At 39.0% G+C, this 21,373-nt stretch overlaps 2 protein-coding genes across 21 annotated transcripts in view; both read left to right on the plus strand.

The window, feature by feature from the left end:
- The window catches only part of LOC131257603 (putative disease resistance RPP13-like protein 3), a 125,021-nt gene extending 116,919 nt beyond the window's left edge, over positions 1 to 8,102 (plus strand). The window contains exons 3-4 of the mRNA XM_058258385.1: positions 7,442 to 7,997; positions 8,081 to 8,102. Coding sequence (XP_058114368.1) covers positions 7,442 to 7,997; positions 8,081 to 8,102 — 578 coding nt within the window. The remainder of the gene's footprint in view (positions 1 to 7,441; positions 7,998 to 8,080) is intronic.
- LOC131257723 (putative disease resistance protein At1g59780) overlaps positions 1 to 11,301 on the plus strand; it is an 83,518-nt gene extending 72,217 nt beyond the window's left edge. For 2 of the 20 annotated variants that reach the window (XR_009177584.1, XR_009177583.1), the window contains exons 2-4: positions 9,009 to 9,037; positions 10,716 to 10,748; positions 10,994 to 11,301. The gene's annotated coding sequence lies outside the window, so the exon portion shown is untranslated. Of the gene's footprint in view, positions 1 to 8,217; positions 8,576 to 9,000; positions 10,001 to 10,715; positions 10,908 to 10,993 lie in introns of those variants that run through there. The other 18 variants (XR_009177594.1, XR_009177587.1, XR_009177597.1 and 15 more) reach the window with 16 other exon arrangements.
- Positions 11,302 to 21,373: the final 10,072 nt, after the last annotated feature.

The following is a 21,373-nucleotide window of genomic DNA, read 5'->3' on the forward strand; positions in this document are numbered from 1 at the left end:
GAGGTATGTGTTATATCAAAACCGTCCATCCATTTTATGAGCTTGTCTTGAGGCTTGAGACGAAAAATACGACAGATGTAAATATAAAGTGAACCACACTGAAAAAAAAGCAGCGGGAGATTGAACTCCTACCATTGATAACCTTTTGGGGACACGGAAGTTTTGGATCAACATGAAATTTGTTTTTCCTATTCATACAGGTATTTTTAACCTTATGAACAGATTGGATAAAAAATAAACATTATGGTAGGTCCTACGATTTTTTTAACGGTGAAAAATCATTATTCGGGCTGCTATTTTTGGTGTGGTCAATTTGTATTTAGGATATAATTCATTTTATTTTTTAACACTCTAAAATAACCTTGAAAAATTGATGAACGGTGTGGATATAATAAATACATCATTGTGGAGCTTACGTTGATCTCATTTGAACCGTTCGTACAACTCGGAGATCAAGGAGCGTCTGCGCTCGTCTTCGCACCGCACGTATCTAAAGTAGCTATATAGCTGGTGTGTGGTACAGCAGCCAATCCGCTTTCCGTCTTCGCACAACACGCGTCTACACAAGCTGTATAGCTGGTGGATGTTACAGCTGCCAATCCGCCGCCCTCTATAACACTAGGTCAGTCAACATCCTGCAGCACACCATAGGGCAATAAGTCAGCCGCCCTCTATAACAATAGCTCAGTCAACAACGTGCAGCACACCATAGGGCAATAAGTCAGAGACATGGGATGGAATAATTCAGAGACGTGGGATCCACCGTAGCGCATTATTAATGGACATGGATTCCATAAAAAAGAACGATATGGTTCACCATGGTGCATTATTGAGGGAAAAGTCGAAATTAAGGGCTAATTTGGTTTTTCACTTGACCGGAGGCACCGTGACAATTTGTAATAATTATTTAACCTATATTTATTTTACTTTTCTCGATGTTTAATTCCACGATAAGTATTTTTGAAAAATCAAGATCACCATAGTATATTTATGAGTCTCAATGTGAAGCGATACCACTTATACACACCTGGTGAATTTATGGCATGAACTAAAAAATGAGGCAAGCTCAAGTGGACCACGCCACTATAAAAAGGGAATGTAATATTTATTATTGAAAACCTCTCAGGCCCACTGTTTCTTTTTGTGTGGGTCATTTGAGTGTCCACTCTGTCTCATTTTTCGGCTCATGCCTTAAAATATTATGTTTAGAATGAATTTATCATATACATCACCTTGAGGTCCGCAAATTTAAAATAACTCTTTTAAACTAGTTTCTAAGGTAAAAAGTACGATGGTTTTCAAACCACTTTCAAACATGTAAAATAGTAATAATTATCCATTTCAAGGGTATTTACACTGCCATTGAAAAATCAAACAGGCCCTAAAGCTTGCCCTTGAAACATTCATGGAGACACGTGATACTTTTTACAAATCTAATCGTCCAATCTATTTTTTCTAGATCATTTTATAACATGAACCAAAAAATGAAATCAATACCAAGCTCTTAACAGGAAAGAGGGAGATGGTAGGGCTACTGTTTAAAACATCTCCTGGCCATCGTGGCACCACTTTTAGCTTTAGATCTGCCTTAGTTTTATACTCATACATTAAAATGAGTTTAGAAAACAGATGGACAGAGTAGATTTCTAACAACATAAAAGTGAGCCCCGCGTATGGTCAGGGTTAGGTTTGCACGCATCCTACCTCGCCCATGTCCAGCTGGGAACGGGCAGCAGCTTTGAATGGCCATCGTAATGTATGGGTCATATCCACACCATCCATCCATTTTTTCGTATCATTTTAGGGTATAAATGAGGATGATACAAGGCTCAAGTGAACCACACCGCAGGAAGCAGTGGTGATAATGACTTTCATTGTTGAAACTTTTCTAGGGCCCACCGTGATGTTTATTTGCCATCAAACCGTTCCCGGCTGGAGGACGCAATCCGTGTCAGCTTGCACAACAGTTAACGCCAATCAGCGATAACCAAATGTTTGACAGACATTAGGTACATGTAGGGCTATGCACGAACCGGGCTAGCCGGGTTAACTCGCTCGACTGGGCCCGACCCGAAATTAAGTTCGGGCCAGGACGGACATGTTGGCCTGGTGACCGGGTCGGGCCGGGTTGAGCCCAGTTCGACTTGGATCGACTCGTGTACACTCCTAGGTACATGGGATGAGAGTTGCTCGATCATTGGTGGGCCATAATAATGTTTGTTAATCCAATCCGTCCATCTATTTTTCCAACTCGATTTAGGGCGTGGGACAAAAAATGAGGCTAATCTTAAGCACAAGTGGACCAAACGAACATGAAACATTTGGAATTGAATGTCTGTTGTTGAAATATTTGTAGGGCCATAGGATGTTCGTGAGAAATCCACCCTGTCCATCTGTTTTTCTAGATCATTTTATGAACTGGACCCAAAAACGAGGCCAATAACAAGCTCCAGTGAGCCGAAACAATGGGGAATGAGAACCACCGTTGAAAATTCATAGGGCCATCTGGGGTCACTTTGTGTTTTGAATCTACTTAATTTTTTGAGTCCTAAACTAAAGTGAGCTGGAAAAACATTTGAACGGCCTGGATGTCTCAGAAACAACAAGGTAGGCCCCACGTAAGGTCGAGAGTTAGGGTGGCACGGATGTGAATTAGGACTGAAAGTCGGGCAGGTTGGGTTGGGTTGGTGGACAACCCTAACCCAACCCAAGATTCCTATACCTCAATCCTAACCCAACTCAACCCAACCCAACCTCGGGTTAGGAATTCTCAACCCAAGCCCAACTCAAACCCCAGCAAGCTCGGTCAGGTTGTTCGGGTTGGTGGGGTTGATACATGCTGCTAAAATTTTCGTTATTAAATTAGTCTATATTATTTTTAATACACGTCTTATTTTTTGTACCTATAATTTTATTAATTATATATGTAGTTTTTTTTTAATTATCATAAAGAACTTCATTTTTCGTAAACAAACAAGCTAAAATATAAGACAACTACTCTTTTAAAAGTCATATTTTGTAGTACACAATCTATTTAGGAGAGAAATCTGGTGTATCTTGTTAGCATGAGTCATCAGAAATGACATTGACCAGTGAAACCCGACGGCAATGAAATTTCTCGTGCCTTCAACACAGACTATCTACACTCAATTATAATGTATAACTTATATATGGGCCGGGTTCAGGTTGGGTCGGGCAACTCGAGGCCTCGACTTGAGCCCAACCCAAGTTTTATCGGATTGGTGTATGTACAACCCAAGCTCGATATGCCCGAGCCTAACCCAATGTTAAGTCGATCAAGGGTCGGTCAGGTTGAACTCGCTGGACTTTTAGCCTCACTGTGAATCCAAAAATGAGTGTAGTTTTGTCAATTTCAAAATACAGTATACCATTGGTATAGTTTAATAATAGCGAGCGGTTTAATGTCGAAGGGCATAAGCTATGGGTGGGTTTCAAGAAGTAATTTAAAATCGGGAGTTTTTGTTACATAGCATGAAAGAGCCTAAACGTTAGGCAGCCATATGGAAAATTCCTTAAAAATGAAAAAGAAAAAGAAAAGGCTAACAAGTGTGGAGGACGCGTCACCCATCAAAACAAAAACTAAAAAGAGAAGGCTAATGAGAGTGTAGGACGGGTCACCCCTCCGAATTAAGTGTTCGCTCATGTAACATGTTAATGGATATTTCCTTGACCATAGGGCCCACCTTGATGCATGTTTTGTATATCCATGCCGCCCATCAATTTTTTCATATCATTTCATAGGAAAATGCAAAAAATAAAGCAGATCAAAGTCTAATGACCATACCATAAGAAACAATGGTCACTAAACAACCATCATTAAAAATTTCTTAGGATACAATGTAATGTTTATTTTCCATCCAACATTTAGATTAAGTTACACAAATTTGGACAAAAGGAATATAAATGTATCAGCTTGATCCCAAACTTTTGTAGTCCCCAGTGAATTTTAATTATGGACAATCAATCACTAATCCTTTTTATTGTGTGGTCCATCTGAGATTTGATCTATCTAATTTTTTGATTCACTCTATTAAATGATCTGGAAAAAATGAATGAACCGAGCGGATAAAATACATACACTATGGCGGGGCCAAAGATCTTATTTAGTTCTACCCACATTGGGTGCTCATGCTACATTAAGGGGGAAAAAAAACATAAAGAAAAAGAAAAAGAAGAAAGAACATGACAAAGAGAAAAGGCATCCGACCACTGTCTTCATGCCTTTTCGTCGGTGGTTGAGAAAAAGCGTTGTCAGATCCAAAACGCTTGTCCCTTTGCACCGGGTTCGTGTAAAAGCGTTTTGGGCCAAAACTTTTGTAAGCGGATTACCCTAAGCGTGGGGCCCACCTTGATAAATGCTTTTTATATTCGTGTTATTAATCCATATCTTGTATCATTATTGGGTGGATCGTATCATTGGAAAAAAAAAAAAAAACAATAGTAACTGACCGTTAGAAGCTTTTCATAGATTCACAAGAGTTTCAACACCATGTCCAGGGTTGAAGTACCCATAGGCGAGGAAATCTGGAGTGCGTCTGTGGGTGTGTGCACGTGTGAAAAAATAAAACTTTCTATAGATTACAAAGGCTTTGGATCAAGCTTATGTTTGTAATTTACCTTCGTCCAAATACATTGCCCGTATCAACATGTTGGATGGAAAAAACATTACATATCTGCTGGAAGGTTTTTAATTGTGGGCGTGTAGTCATCATTGTTTCTTATGGTGTTGTCCACATGAGATTTTGGTCTTATTAAATTTTTAGACCATGAGATAAAATGAGCTGGAAAATTGGATGGAGAGCATTAGATCCGGCTTTCACTTGATCGACTCTCAAAACCTTGCACTAGGGTTTCATTATATAAAAGTGAGCGCATCATTCATGTATCTTAACCACGCGGTCCGTCTGTTGTTCTTACGTGACATCATTCATGTATCTTATCCACGCGGTCAGAAAAGTCTACAGGATGGACGGTCCAGATTCATCAACTAAACAACGGCGTCAACTATTGAGTAGCAACGAACGTGATTGTTTTGTCTTGTGACCGGTCAAGTTGGCGTCTGTAAATAAAGATACCTGCAACTTGAAGTGAAGAGAAGCAAAGCTTTCATCTGAATTTCTTTCTTGTGAGAGAAAAAAGAGTGAGAAAAGATGGCCATTGTTGAGTCCATTGTCGAGCTCCTTCTCCGAAAACTCGCTGACCAAATCCTTAAAGAAGCCAATTTCTTACGTAGCGTTGGTGATCAAGTCAAATGGCTCGAGAGGGAATTTAGGCGGATGCAATGTTTCTTGGAAGACGCAGACGCCAAACGAGGAGATAAAAGAATTAAGGGCTGGGTGGGGGATGTGAGAGATGTTGCATATGATGCTGAGGACGTCATCGACACCTTTCTCTTCAAGGTAGCCAACTCGAGGCGAAATGGCATTACAAGTCTCATCAATGAATTGAAAGCTCGCCATGAGGTGGGATCAAAAATCGAGCAAATAAAGGCTAAAATCCGTGAGATCTCTGAAAGTAGATTGAGATATGGAATTGAAAATATAGGCCAGGGAGCAGGGACCAGCTCTGCCAGTGTAGGCCTCCAAGAACGGAGGCTCACTTCTCCTGATGTTCAAGAACCAGATTTTGTTGGTTTTGATAATGACTTGAAGGCATTGGTAACGCAGTTGACTAATGAAGGAAAGCGTCGACGTTGTGTTGTTTCTGTAGTAGGAATGGGTGGTCTCGGTAAGACCACTCTTACTATGAAACTTTATAACGCTAATACTGTTAAGAAACGTTTCCGTACTCGTGCATGGATTTCTGTATCACAAAAGTATTCTGCGAGAAATCTTTTGCAGGTCTTTGTAAGACATTGGAGGGTGGCATCTGACAAAACAGCGAAGGAATTGAACATCGCTGAGCTGAAGGGCAAGATTTCTAGGTATCTGAATGACAAGAGATACTTGGTGGTCTTGGATGATATATGGAAAAGGGAAGCATGGGATGATTTGAAGGATGCATTTCCGGATGTGAATAACGGCAGTAGGGTCGTGCTCACCACACGAGACAAAGATGTAGCTTTATATGCAGATCCACGAAGCAAGCCCCATGAACTGCGATTTCTAACCAAAGAAGAGAGCCGGGATTTGTTCCGTAAAAAAACATATGGTCGTTGCCCGCAGGATTTGGAGAATCGGATTGTGGAAAACTGCCGTGGTCTCCCTCTTGCGATCGCAGTCATTGGAGGGCTCTTATCAGTAAAGGAAGTATGGGAGTGGAGGAATGTACGCGAAAGCATCAGCGGGCAGTTTGTCCAGAGAGAAATCTCCAGCATATTATCTTTAAGCTATAAAGATCTGCCTTATGACTTAAAACCATGTTTTCTCTACCTCGGCAATTTTCCAGAGGACCATGAGTTCAAAGCCAAGGAATTGATTCAACTGTGGGCCGCAGAAGGGTTTCTTAAAGAAAGCGAGGGGCTAACATTGGAAGAGGTTGGAGAAGATTATCTGATGCAGTTGGTTCGGAGAAGTATGGTTCAAGTGGCAAAAAGAAGTTCAAGCGGGCGTATCAAAAGCTGTCGCATCGACAAACTTTTCCGTGGTCTGTCCGTATCAAAAGCTATGGAACCGAAGTTTCTCGAAGTTCAGTTTCTCAAACCTCGTGGTGAAAATCGCAATGCTACTCCTGCAGCATTTACAGCCCGTCGACTTGCAATTCACGTTATTTTCAAAGGCCAACTTGACCTGAGTAAGTACATTTCCGTAAGGGCATGTTTGATTTTTTAATTATAGAGGTAATTCGGGGTAAATGGGTAATAATTATTTACTTATGTATTTCTGATTAGATTTCCAAGGTGATATTGACCGCATCTTTCATTTATAGCACTCCCACTAGAAAAAGTTAAATCGTAGGGCCCAACATGATGTGTCTTATCCACACCGTCCAACCCTTTAGCCAAATCATTTAAGGTCATGAGTCAAAAAAATGAGGCAGACCTAAAGATCAAGTGGATCACAAAACAGGAAACAATGGGAATTGAACTCCTACCATTGAAAGCTTCTTGAGGACTTTAAAAGTTTTGGATCAAACTAATATTTTTGTTTCCCCTTTATCCATGACTGTGTGACCTTATGAACAGATTGGAAGACAAATAAACATTAATGTGGGCCCTAGGAAGAAAACAGCTTCAACCATCTTAATGATCATTGTTCCCTAAGGTGTGGTCCACTTGAGCTTTTGATTTTACTCATTTTTGGGTTCATGCCTTAAAATGTATTTTTTAAAAGGATGGATAGTATGGATAACTCACATATATCATGGTGGGGCCCACATATTTAAATCAGTAACAACAGGTACTGGACTGCTTTTCGAAACGAATTCCCGACGAGTTTCAAATAGGTGAAGTAATAATTACTTATTTACGTGTATTTACCAGGGAAATTAAAAATCAAACAGCCTTCCACACCGCACCTTCGTTCTATGTTGATCTACGCCCAAGGCTCTGCATTGCTTGAAGAGGAACAAAGCAAGTTTCTAATCGGAGGCTTTGAGTTGCTTAGGGTGCTATATCTAGATGGTGTAGAAATAAGAGAGCTACCGAAGCAAATAGGTGAACTAATCCATTTGAGATATCTCAGGTGTACAAAAACTAAGTTAAAAACCCTCCCATCATCGATAGGCAATCTTATCAATTTACAAACTCTATTAGTAGAATCCCGTAATAGAGTTGAAGTACCGGAGACAATTGGGAAGATGCATCAGTTAAGACATCTTCAATTTCGGGAATGGGGAGAGATAGGAGGGCATCCGAGGCTCGACAAGATAAGTAACCTCCAGACTCTATCTGGAGTAAATGCTGGCAAATGGATGGAGGGTTGCTTGGGAAAGCTCACCAATCTTAGAAAATTAAAAATATTTATCGATACAGAAGCTGATGCTGAGTTATTCTCTAAGGCGATTGTCGATCTGAAATGCCTCCATCATCTGTCGGTGTCGGTGACGGTGAAGATACACTTAGTTCAGTCGTTACCTAAGCTTCCACGTCGTCTCAAGTTATGTAAGTTGCATTTGCAAGGACAGTTAAAGACGTTACCTGAATTTCCAACAAACCTCACCAAACTCACCTTGCAATACTCCCGGTTAAAGAAAGACCCAATGGCGACGTTGGAGAAGCTGGAAAACCTTCGCGTTCTCACATTGGCATCCGATTCATATAGGGGAAAGGAAATGGCTTGCTCTGCACATAGGTTTTGTCGACTCGAATCCTTATTTCTTCAATCTTTATGTGAATTAGAGGAGTGGAAAGTGAATGAAGGAGCTATGCCAAGACTTTCACATTTAGAGATCTATGACTGCAAGAAATTGAAGAAACTTCCAAAAGGACTGCAACACGTGACTACCCTCAAGAAATTGGAGTTGCGGCGGATGCCTGATGAATTCAAAGCAAGGGTTCAAGAAGACAGGGGAGAGGATTGGTATAAGATCCGGCACATACCCTCCATCTACATACGATAGATAATGAGAAGCTAAGCAGTTGGACTTTCTATCATTACGAGAGGTACATACATAGGTGATACTTGTTTCCACTCTTCATTTGTATTTACCTTTTAATCCATGCTTCAAGTTAGTATCTTAGGAAAATATATAGTCTCAAGAATTTTAAATTCTAGTTATATACTTTGAGAAATTTATTCTTTTAAACACTTTAAATTCTTTCTATGAAAATATATTGCTGGTTTCTCCATTCCTTTCATAGTTTGTAAGACAAATTAAATCTTTTATTATAATTTTGGAATGCTGTTTAATTATTTCTTTATATACAAGTCTGCATGCTACTTGTTTGAAAAAATGCTTCAACCAAGACCATCTTTTGAATGAGTGCATCATTACAGTTTTTGCATTTATGTATTTCTATTTTGTTGATGAATTACTTTACTATGAATAATTGCACATCATTTTTAGGCTTTAACCAGAGATTTAATTTGTACTCTCTAGATTTTCAGTGGTACAGAGGCCGGTTGGTGGCGATGCAGTGCGTAGTAAGCCCACGTTTTTTGCTTTGGTGTTTTGGGGATCCATACTGTCGCATAGCTTGCTGTCTACATATTTTTGTCCTATAAGCCATTTGGTATATTTTTTCAGATGAATGGATTTTGTATTTGTTTCCTTCCTACGATAGGCGAGGCCCCATTGATTTTATTTTTATAGGAGCCTGCCCGAAAAAATGGACAGTCTGTTCTTGGAATTAATAATATTATAGGTGGCCTGCTCACACCTTTAATTAATAAATAAAATAAAATAAAAAAGAGGCTATGATCATACAGCCCCTGTCTTGGCAAAAACAGAACACACTACATTTTATTATTGTGTTTGCACTTCTACGTTACTTGACCTGTGCCAACCTGGCACATGTACTGGACATATGAGCCGTGCACATGGCAAGACTTACTCCAGTCATTTGGATGTCATGGACAAGTTGGTACGTGCACCTACGAGGTGATTAAGGACGTGCTTCGATTACAGATTGAAGGGCTTTGATGGGTGTTATCTTGCATTGATTGAATCCAGCATCAGATAAGAGTCTCCTCCACTCCTTTTTTCCTCCTGTCTTAGCCAGCATTATCATGTCCGTTGCTTACCTCATAGGTTCAAGCTCATGCCGATCATCAACGTCTATGATAATGTCGACTATGATAACCATACCACTCTCTGCATCTATGGCATCCTTACATCTCTTTAAGATCTTCACACAATCCTCATCACCCCAGTTGTGTAGTACCCACTGTAACCAACGATTGATGAGAGAGTTTACACATATGCATGACCAAGCTGCTCATCAAGAGAGTGTCACTACATGGCTTCCCTTACACAAGATTCAGGCTGTCTGCTCATCTGATGCACCATATGTTAAATGCTAACTGTCCATTACATTTGCATAGTATTGGCTCACATTATTTGCATCCGACCTGATTCTTGGACCAAGCATAAGTTGTGGGTAAGTTTTCCTAACATGTGTGTGAAGCATTGCCCAACCAATGTAGCATAAGGTTGTGAGATAAAAGCTTTCTATCAAGTGGGCCACACTTTTTAGAACTTTTGGCTTAAAAATCAAGTGTTTCCTTCCTCAAAGTGGACCACTGTGTACGAAACAAATGGATGTTTGAAAGAGCTGTATTAACCTTTCTTTTTTACTTTTTGTATATTGTGCGTAACTTCAAGGGCAATAAACTCTGATTCTTGTGCGAGGCTCATCTAATGGAAAATTGGGTTCTCAAACACATGTTCCATATTAGCATGTGTGGCCGCATGTGGATGGTCATAATTCCACATGCGTGTGGGCTTAGCCTCTGTTTTATGTTAACTTGATAAGATTTTTTTAGTAGTTTAGTAGTACCATATGATAGTTGGTGTTACAACATGTATAGTGTTCAATTGCAGTAGTGTAATTTTTGTTTTATACAGAGAACTCATTGAGGAGCTAATGCATTTGAATTTGTTTGCATTCTATCCATTCTTTGAAGCCCATATTGGATGAGTATACTAATTGCACATTTTAAGCTTGAAATGTGTTTGTGTCAGTAATATTCCTGCAACCTAAAAATTCTCTATTTGTTATGACCAAGTAAATCTAATTGCAAGTTCCTTGCCATCCAATCTTCCACAATCTCTTTTCCTGGGCAATTGATGTATTATTTTCATGTCTTTTGTAGGGCAACCATCGAGAGGTTAGACAGGAGCTTCGAGTAAGATTTTTGGAGCATCTTTCGTCTATGGCAGTGTATTAAATCAAAGTTTGGATTTCAGAACTACTAGCCCCACTTGTTTCACGCATCAAGATACTTGGACTGAATGCATTTGAAGCTATACTTCCTGTTTAATCAATTATTAGTTTTTAAAGTTGCGTATATGCTTGACTTCCTTTATGGATTTAAGCAACCAAATTCTAGCATATAACTTTTAGGTTCTAATTATAAATTTCATTTTCCAGGCATTTTTCTCACAACAGAGATTGCAATGCTCTGCATGTGCTATGTGACTAGACGAAGTGAAGAATGGTGGAATGGTGACTAGACAGTGATGAGATGTTTGGATGATCATTTGTATTTGTAACTCAAGGATCTACGTACTTTCTGTTTGAGATATTTCAATATGGAACCATGCACTACTATTCGTTACATGCTCTGCATTTTAATTTGGGGAAATTGCTCATTAGTGTTTGACTTATTTCACTGTATGCATTGTTTGCCTGTAATATGTTAGTTGAAAACTGAAATAAGAAGCAATTTCTTTACAGTATAGGTCTGGGAGGGCTTCCACTATTTTTCTGCTTTAGGGATTACACCTATCAAAGACTTTAAGCATTGGTGAGTTCTAGCATGCATCCAGATTGAGCCAATCATTTCAATAGTTTGGATCGCTACTGCATGCTCCATTGCTCTGAAATAGTGATCCAAACCATCTAATCACTGCATAGGAAATTGGCAAACCATATCTATCATACTAGAAAAGTTCCATCATTCTCTAGACCATCCATCATGCAAGGCCCACAAGGAAAGGGACAATGCATATTTATTATTGTAGAAAATGCATAACCATTGTCTATCATACAAGGCCATCTTTGATTGTCCTCTCTTAAAAAGAAAAAAGAAAAAGACTACTTTGATCCAATGAGTCTAACCATCTTAGCAAGGCCATTGATAATAATTATACTAGAAAGAGTCATGGATCTGAACCTTCCTTCAGGTAGGGTACAACTTGACTGCATATCCCTCTCAAAAGACAACTCTTAGGGTATTAGTGAGAGAAACTCCTCTTGGGCAACAACTTACATCAATAACCCACTTAGGTTTTATCTAAATTTTAAATAAAGTTGATTTTTGCTCTAAAAAAACTTTTATAAATTGGAGCTCCCATATATACGATCTGTCAAATCTTTGCTCAAAGATCTATTCCGGCTGTGGTGAGCCTGCCTACTAATCTCCCATGTGCCTAAAAGTCCCCTATGTTGAAAGATCCCATGACATGGAATGTTTAGCCTTTTCTTCATTAAAAATTTGGAGTGTGTTTCTTATGGGTCAGGACTTGTCTAATTTTGGGGAGATTTTTTTTTTTTTTTTTTGGGTGGTATGTGGACACTTCTTGATTAGAGCCATCAGATCTACAGCTTGAACGACCAAATAACAAAGCTTGAGCCAAGAGCATGGTATACTTCTTCCTATCACTCTCCACGACATTTCTAATTCACCTATTTAGGTGCTAGTCTTTTGGGCCTAGCTAAGTATGAGATGCCTAGATCTAACGGTCCGTGAGAAAGAAAAGCCTCAGTCCCAAGCAAGTCATTTTAGCTCCCCTTACATGTTAAGAGGAAAGCATGGTTTTAAAGCCTGGACAAATCTGATACAACTCAGACTCATGATTCCCCCATTCGATTTTGCTTGGAAAGTCAATCCAAGTCGTTTTATTAGATAACATTCATGCAGTGCCCGCCTGATGGGCAGCTTGGATCTCTTACATATGTTGGATGCATGTGTAAATATAGCAGACATCTGCAACCTTTTATGCATTTTGATTTAATTAAGAAATGGAAAAGCAATGTAGTGAAAGCACCACCAAATGTTAATTGTGGGATTTTTATAGTTGTTTTCACCCTGGGCATCCTGGGCATGTTTGGATAAATGGACTCTACTTAGAAATGGAAATCTTTTTCCACTGATAAGACGGTATGTCCAGATACATGAATTCAAAGCCTTAATTATTACTCTTATCCACTGTTAGAATCCTTAGAAAATAAGATATAGGATGACTATTGTGTAATGAATATGAAATTTTCATTTTCTATCCAAACAAATTCATATTTTTTAAAATCCTATTTTCTAGTGGAAGTTACCATCTGCGTGGCATTACATGATCCACATAATCCAAATATAATTCATGTGGAACCCCAACTTCAATATAGGTCATTCATCATATATATTGTGGGTATCACTTTTGTTGTGGACTGTCCATCATGTGGGGCTCACTTGATGTGGACAGTGCATAATGTGGAGTCATATTTTGATGTGGGTCATCCATCATGTGAGACTCACCTTTGATATGAACATGCATTATATGGGTCCACCTTGATATGGACCATTCATCGTGTAGGGGCCAACCTTCAATATGGACGGATGGTTCATCATGTGGGGGCCAACCTTCAACATGGACGGATGGTTCATCATGTGGGCTCACTTTTAATGTCAACCTTCCATCATGTGGTCCCACCTTTAATGTCCACCATCCATCATGTTGGTCTTATCTCTGATGTGGACTGTCCATCATATGGGCCCGCTTAATGTTAATCAATTATTATGTGGGGCCACACTTTGGTGTGGGTCATCGGGCCTATCTTAATGTGTACTTTCATCGTATGAGACCCACCTTTAATATAAGTTGTTCATCATGTGAGACTATTTAAAAAAAAAAAAAAAGAAGGAAAGACATGAATTATCTAAAAAGTTTAAGAATAAACTTGTCCAAAAATAACCAAGATTATAGGGGTTTTGGCGGTTGCACGTGTGCACATGCGAAGTCGAGCGTGCACTTCGCACCTCTCTGCCTAAAAAGCCTAGAGTATGACTACGGAAAAAAAAAACTTTTATATTTTGGGAGAGTATGACCATCCATGCACATGCACCACTCCTTGTACAAGTGCATTTAGATGCACATAATCCAAACCGTCCAATCTTGCAGGCGTACTTTAGATGGGTTACAGCGATAAGACCATATGAATCAGAGAATCTGTACAGCCCTCCGGTAGACAGTTGATTGTTGAATTTGGTCAATCACATCAAACAACCAAGGCAATCTATGCCAACGTGTCACATTTTCGGAAGTCCAATCCTTGGAAAAGGTCGCCTAGCATGAAATTCAGGCTGTTCCAAAAGTTAATTGAGCAAGACCATCTAAATCAATGGACATCCGTTGATTTGATCCATCTTACAGTTTGACCAACCTGATGTGTGGATCTATCCAATTTTCCCTTCATAAAATATCCATAACTGATATAAAAAAAATTAGCGGCTCAGATGTCTCAAAGATATCACACGTTGGAGGGAAAGAAGGAGAGCACGGTAGACTTATGATGCCCGTGGGAGTACTGGATCATTTCTTCTCGTACCATTATCGACGGAATGCAACTTGGCTGCGAACCACGGAGCCACATATATGCGTGTGGGTGTGGGCCTGACCGTGGGACCCACCTTGATGTATGTATTGGATACCCATGCCGCCCATCCGTTTTTCAGCTCATTGTAGAGCATGATTCAAAAAATGAAGAAGAATAAGTTTCAGGTGGACCACACCACAGGAAATATTACTTATTGACCATTAAAAATATTTTGGGAGCCACAAAAGTTTTGGATCAAGCTGATATTTGTTTTTTTTTTTTTTTTTCCCCTTTTATTTATGTCTGTTTAACATTATCAACTGGTTGGATGGTCAATCAGCATTGGGCCTAAGAATTTTTAAATGGTGAGCTTTCAACGACCATTTTTTCTGAGGTGTGGTCCACCTGAAACTTGTATCTGCTTCATGTTTTGAATCATGCAATAAAATGAGCCAGAAAAACAGATGTACGGCGTGGATATACAATACATACATCGACGTGGGCTTGACTGTCAGGACCGCACCCACATCCTGGTTACGGGTCGCAGCCTGGTCGCACTCTAATAAACTAATACAGATAATACATTAACCATGCGCCGTCAGGTCGTCAAGTTTGACTCCATTGGATATTCTTGGAACAATACAAACTTAGAATACGTATTTGGACCTCCTCGTACGGACGACAAATTCCAGGACGAAAATACCCCTCCTTTTGACGGAAACGGATTGAGTACGCCTCCTGCCACCCGCCCATGGCGGATAGTCAGTGGTATGTGGGCCTCACCATGATGTTTGCTTTTCATCCATTGTCCATCCATTTTTCGGATCATTTTATGGTATGAGACCAAAAATGAGGTATATCCAAGTCTCAAGTGTACTACATTACCTATGTTATGAGTGTTGAATGAGCGTCAACCATTAGAAACTTAGGTGGAGCCCATTTGTGATGTTTGCGAGAAATCCTCCCTATCTAAGTTCATTCATAGGGTCACAAAGACCGGGATGAAGAGGAAAAACAAATTTCGAACATGATCAAAACTTTTGTAACCCCTGAAAGGGTTTCAATGGTAGACGTTCAATTCCCTTTGCCTTTACGGTGTGGTCCACTTGATAGCTAGATTTATCTTATTTTTCGTCTCAAGCCTTAATATGAGCTCGCCAATAGATGAATGGTTTGGATATAACACAAACCTCATGATTGGACCCACACATGCAACAGTTTAAAAAAAAAAAACCTTTGGCTTTAAGTGCATGATTTTTTATTTTTTTTTTTATTTTTTTAATTGGGAGAACTTTTTCTCCCTTACATTTCTCTAATACATAATTATATAAATATGTATATATAAGTATATAAAAATATTTTTATCTTTTAATTCATTTCTTTGTCCATGTATTCAACAAGCATATCTCCTTAAATTAAAATGATTTTTTTTTTTTTTTTACACACCCCCACACACTCACACTAGTGGAATTTTACCACCTATGGATACTCAAACGGATGGGGTGTTGAAACTCTTAAGAGTCTACCACCCGAGAGAAAGGATCCAAACTAGAATGATATGCTTAACGTACTATATATGATTTTGGGGTCGGAGAAGTTAATTTAGCGGGGCAAGAAATTCGTGGGGCAAACATGAAATTCAACGGGCAAACATGAAAATGAGAGGCAAGCACGAAAATTAGCGGGCAAACATGAAAATGAACGAGGCAAGCATGAAAAAGAGCAGTGGCAAACATGAAAAAGAGCGGGGTAAACTAGAAAATCGTGAGAAACATGAAAAGCAGTGGGCCAAACTAGAAAAAGCAGCTGGGCAAACTAAAATATGAGCGGGCAAACTAGAAAATCGTGGGAAACATGAAAATCGTGAGGAAATATGAAATGCTGGGCAAACTAGAAAATCAAGGGGGAAACATGAAAAGCAATGGGCAAACTAGAAAATCGGGGGGACAAACATAGTGGGGCAAATCGAAATATGAGCGGGGCAAACTAGAAAAAGCAATGGGGCAAACTAGAAAATCGGAGGGAGAAACATGAAAAGTGGCGGGGCAAACTAGAAAATCGGGGAAACATGAAAAGCAGGGGGGCAAAATATGGGCGGGGCAAACTAGAAAATCAGCGGGGGAAACATGAAACGCAGCGGGGCAAACTGAAATATGAGCGGGGCAAACTAGAAAATCAGCGGAGGAAACATGAAAAGCAGCGGGGCAAATAGATTGAGTGTGGATTGTTTGTGTAGAACGTACACTAGTGACGTTGGGTCTCATTTGTCCACGTCATTTCCAAGGACTCAAGCTAACAAGATATGTCGGATTTCTCTCTCCCAAATAGATTACGTTCTATGCTACATGACTTTTTAAAGGGGTAGTCCTATATTTTAGCTTGGTTTTTTAAAGAAAAAAAATGAAGTTCTTTATGATGAATAATCACGTATATAATTAATAAAATCATAGATACAAAAAATAAGTCCTATATTAAAATATAATAAATTAATATAATAATGAAAATATTAGCATGCATACACCCGACCAACCCAATCAACCCGTCGAGCCCTCTTGTGTTGGGCTTGGGTTGAGAATTCCCAACCCAAGATCGAGTTGGGATGAGTCAAGGTTTAGGTATAGGAACCTTGGGTTGGGTTAGGGTTGAGCACCAACCCGAACCAACCGGCCTGACTTTCAGCCCTAATTTCATATTTGCCCTGCTTAATTTCATGTTTTACCCGCTAAATTTCTAGTTTTCCCCACTCAATTTCATGTTTGCCTTACTCAATTTCATGTTTGCCTCGCTGAATATCCAGTTTGACCGCGAAGTGATTGAAATTGACCACGAACCGAATGAAATGGATTTTCGACCATCGACCCGATGGAATCTTGGAAAATAACTAGGTTGGTTGGCTAAATTAGCTTCTCCTGGCCCAAAATCATATGTGGTACGTTAAGTAAATCATTCTAGTTTAGGAGAAATGCTAGTTAAATAAATAGACAAAGAAATGAATTGAAAGACAGAAAAATATTTTTATATACTTATATATACATATTTACTTAATTATGTATTAGAGAAAAATGTAAGGGAGAAAAAGTTCATGTAAAGAAAATACCTCTTCTCTCTCTCTCTCTGTTGGCGTTTTCCAGGTATTTTCTTTACATGAGCTTTGATTTGTTTTCATTTTCTCTTGAAATTGAGGGATTTTTCTTCACTATCTTCGATTTTCGGCTGATGAAACCCTTCTCTCTCTCTCTCTCTGGGGTGAATTTTCTCTCATTTTCAAGTTTGCCCCATTGATTTTCTAGTTTGCCCGCTCATATTTGGTTTGCCCCACTGATTTTCTAGTTTGCCCGCTTATATTTCAGCCTGCCCCGCTCATTTTCATAATTGCCCGCTCATTTTTCATGCTTGCCGCGCTCATTTTTTATCCCGCCGATTTTCTAGTTTGCCTCGCTCATTTTTATGTTTCCCCCGTACAACAAATTTTGGGACGAAAATACCCCTCCTTTTCACGAGAAATAGATTCATTACTCACTTTGCCACCCGTGAATGGCGGATCTTGGTGGTCTGTGGCCCCACCATGATGTATGCTTTTCATCCATGCCGTTCATATATTTTTACAAGTCATTTTATGGTATGAGACAAAAATGAGTATATCCAAATCTTAGTGTAATACAAAAATGAGTATATCCAAATCTTAGTGTACCACATTACTGGAAACAGTGTTGAATGAGTGTCAAACATTAGAAATCCTCCCCCGTCTAAGTTGGGGCCCACTGTGATGTTTGTGAGAAATCCTCCCCGTCTAAGTTCATTCATAGGGTCACAAAGACTTGGATGAAGAAGAAAAACAAATTTCATAATGATCCAAAACTTTTGTAACCCCTAAAAGGGTTTCAATGGTAAACATTCAATTCCCCACTGGCTTTTAGAGTGTGGTCCGCTGGATAGTTAGATCTATCTTATTTTTCGTCTCAATCCTTAATATGAGCTTGCCAAATAGATGGACGGTTTGGATATAACACAGACCTCATGATGGGACCCATAAAAGCACAAAAAAAAAAAAAAACAAACATATAGGCAGCCACGGCAGTGCCGCAGAAGTCTGGCCAATTTTATATTTTTTTTAGGGGAGAACTTTTTCTCCTTTACATTTTTCTCTAATACATAATTATGTAAATATGTATATATAAGTATATAAAAATATTTTTCTATCTTTTAATTCATTTCTTTATCTATGTATTTAACAAGCATATCTCCTAAATAAGAATGATTTTTTTTTTACACACACACACCCCCACACACTCACACTAGTGGAATTTCACCACCTATGGATACTCAAACGCTTGACCGGGTGTTGAAACTCGTAAGAGTCTACCACTCGAGCAAGAGTAAGGATCCAAACTAGAATGATTTACTTAACGTACCACATATGATTTTGGGGGTAGGAGAAGCTAATTTAGCCAACCAACCTAGTTATTTTCCAAGATTTCCTCGGGTCGATAGTTGAAAATCTAGCGGGGCAAGCATGTATTTGACGAGCTCGTATTAAGGCTTGAGACGAAAAATAAGACAGATCTAGCTATCACCTAGATCCATAGCTCAACCGGCAGACTGAGTGGAAATACCTCGTTTCAACACTTGAGGTCTTGGTATCGATCCTAAGAGCGGGGCAAGCATGAAAAAGAGCGGGGCAAACATAAAAATGAGCAAGGTAAGCATGAAATATGAGCGGGGTAAACTAGAAAAGCAATGGGAGAAACATGAAAAACAGCGGGGCAAACTAGAAAAACAGCGGGGAAAACATGAAAAGCAGAGGCAAACTAGAAAAACAGGGGGAAAAACATGAAAAAGCAGGAAACTAGAAAAGCAGTGGGGCAAATTAAAAAAAGCAGGGGAAACATGAAAAACAACGAGAAAAACATGAAAAGCAGTGGAAACATGAAAAGCAAGGGCAAACTAGAAAAGCAGTGGAAAACTAAAACAGTGGGGAAAACATGAAAAACATGAAAACAGTGGGGAAGCATGAAAAACAACGGAAACATGAAAAGCAGGAGCTCATGTTTCCAACTCTAGTAAAAACAAATCCTAGAAACTAGCACTATAAATAATATAGTTCAACTCTATCGTCTCTTTTCAAAATAATAACATCATTCTCAATAAATTTTTCTCCAAAAACCTAGGACCACAACTACCTACTTTATTACTAATTAAGTTCTCAAAAATTAAATTCTAAGCCTTATTTTTATGACTTGCCTAAGGCCCCCAAAAATGTTGAGTTGCACTTGTTTAGACATGCATCACTTTCATGCTCGTACTCTAAAATGAGCTGGTAAAATGGACAACCACCTAGCATGGATAAAACACATCTATCATGATGGGCCCATAGAGTTTTTCATGTTTCCCATGCTCTTTGATTTTCCCTACTATTTTTCTAGTTTCCCCCATTTGTTTTTCATGTTTCCCCCATTGTTTTCTTATTTTTCATGTTTTTCATATTTTTCTCACTGTTTTTCATGGTCTAGCAATTCTTGTTTTCCTATTTGTTTCGTATTTTCCCATTTGTTTTTCTAGTATGCCCCATTATTTTTCATGTTTCTCCCGCTATTTTTCATGTTTCCCCACTGTTTTTCATGTTTCCCATTGTTTTTCTAGTTTGCCACGTTTAGTTTCCCCCACTTTTTTTCATGTTTCCGCTATTTTCTAGTTTGCCCATTGTTTTCATGTTTCCCCGCTCCTTTTCACGAAACGGATTGGGTACTCCTCCCGCCACCCGCTAATGGCGGATCGTCATGGATCTGTAGGCCCCATCATGATGTATGATTTTCATCCATGCCGTCCATATATTTTTCCAAATCATTTTATGGTATGATACCAAAAATGAGGTATATCCAAATCTCAACTATACCACATTACAGGAAACAGTGTTGAATGAGCGTCAACCATTAGAAACTCAGGTGGGGCCAACTGTGATGTTTGTGAGAAACCCGATAAAACTTAGGTTGGGCTTGGGTTGAGGTCTCAGGTTATCCGACCTAACCCGAACTCGATCAATATATTAGTTACTTATAAATTATAATTGAGTGTGGATTGTTTGTGTAGAAGGTACACTAGTGATGTCGGGTCTCATTTGTCCACGTCATTTCCAAGGGATCACACCACGGGAAACAATGGGCATAATGATTTCCACCGTTGAAACCATAATGGGCCCAATAGTGATGTTTGTTTGTTATCAAACCTATTCATAAGATCATATAGACATGGATTAATAGAAAAAACAATTATAAGCTTGATCCAAAACTTCTATAGCCCCTAAGAAATTATCAACATTAAAAGTTCAATTAAAAATTTCATTTCGTGTGGTCCATTTGAACATTGAATAAGTTTAGATTTATCGGCTTAAGCAATGAAAAAATCTGTTAAGTTCGCCCCGTTGATTGTCTAGTTTGTCCCGCTGACTTCATAGTTTGTCCCGCTGATTTTCTAGTTTGCCTCGCTGTTTTGCTAGTTTGCCTCGCTGATTTCATAGTTTGCCCCCCTGATTTCATGTTTGGTTAGCTCAATCTCATGTTTGGTTCGCTTAATTTCATGTTTGCCCTGCTGAATTTCCAATTTGACTGCGAAGTGATTGAAATTGACCACGAACTGAATGAAATGGATTTTCGACCATCGACCCGATGGAATCTTGGAAAATAACTAGGTTGGTTGGCTTAATTAGCTTCTCCTACCCCAAAATCATATGTGGTACATTAAGTAAATCATTTTAGTTTAAGAGATATGCTTGTTAAATAAATAGACAAAGAAATGAATTGAAAGACAGAAAAATATTTTTATACACTTATATATACATATTTACTTAATTATGTATTAGAGAAAAATGTAAGGGAGAAAAAGTTCTCCATGTAAAAAAAAAAAAAAAGTCGCACTGCCGCCGAGCCTGCCGTCAAACCGGCGATAGTGCCGCAGCCATCTGTGATGTTTTTTTTTTTACAATGTTACTTTTATAGGTCCCATCATGAGGTCTGTGTTATATCCAAACCATCCATCCATTTGACGAGCTCATATTAAAGCTTGAGACGAAAAATAAGATAGATCTAACCATCAAGTAGACCACACTGTAAAAAGCAGTGGGGAATTGAACGTCTACCATTGAAACCCTTTTAGGGGTTACAGAGAAAGAGCAATGAGAAAAAACGTACTAACCTGCCCCTCAATGGGCATAAACACTACGAGGAAGAT

This window comes from Magnolia sinica, chromosome 10 (assembly GCF_029962835.1).
Source record: "Magnolia sinica isolate HGM2019 chromosome 10, MsV1, whole genome shotgun sequence".
NCBI lineage: Eukaryota > Viridiplantae > Streptophyta > Magnoliopsida > Magnoliales > Magnoliaceae > Magnolia > Magnolia sinica.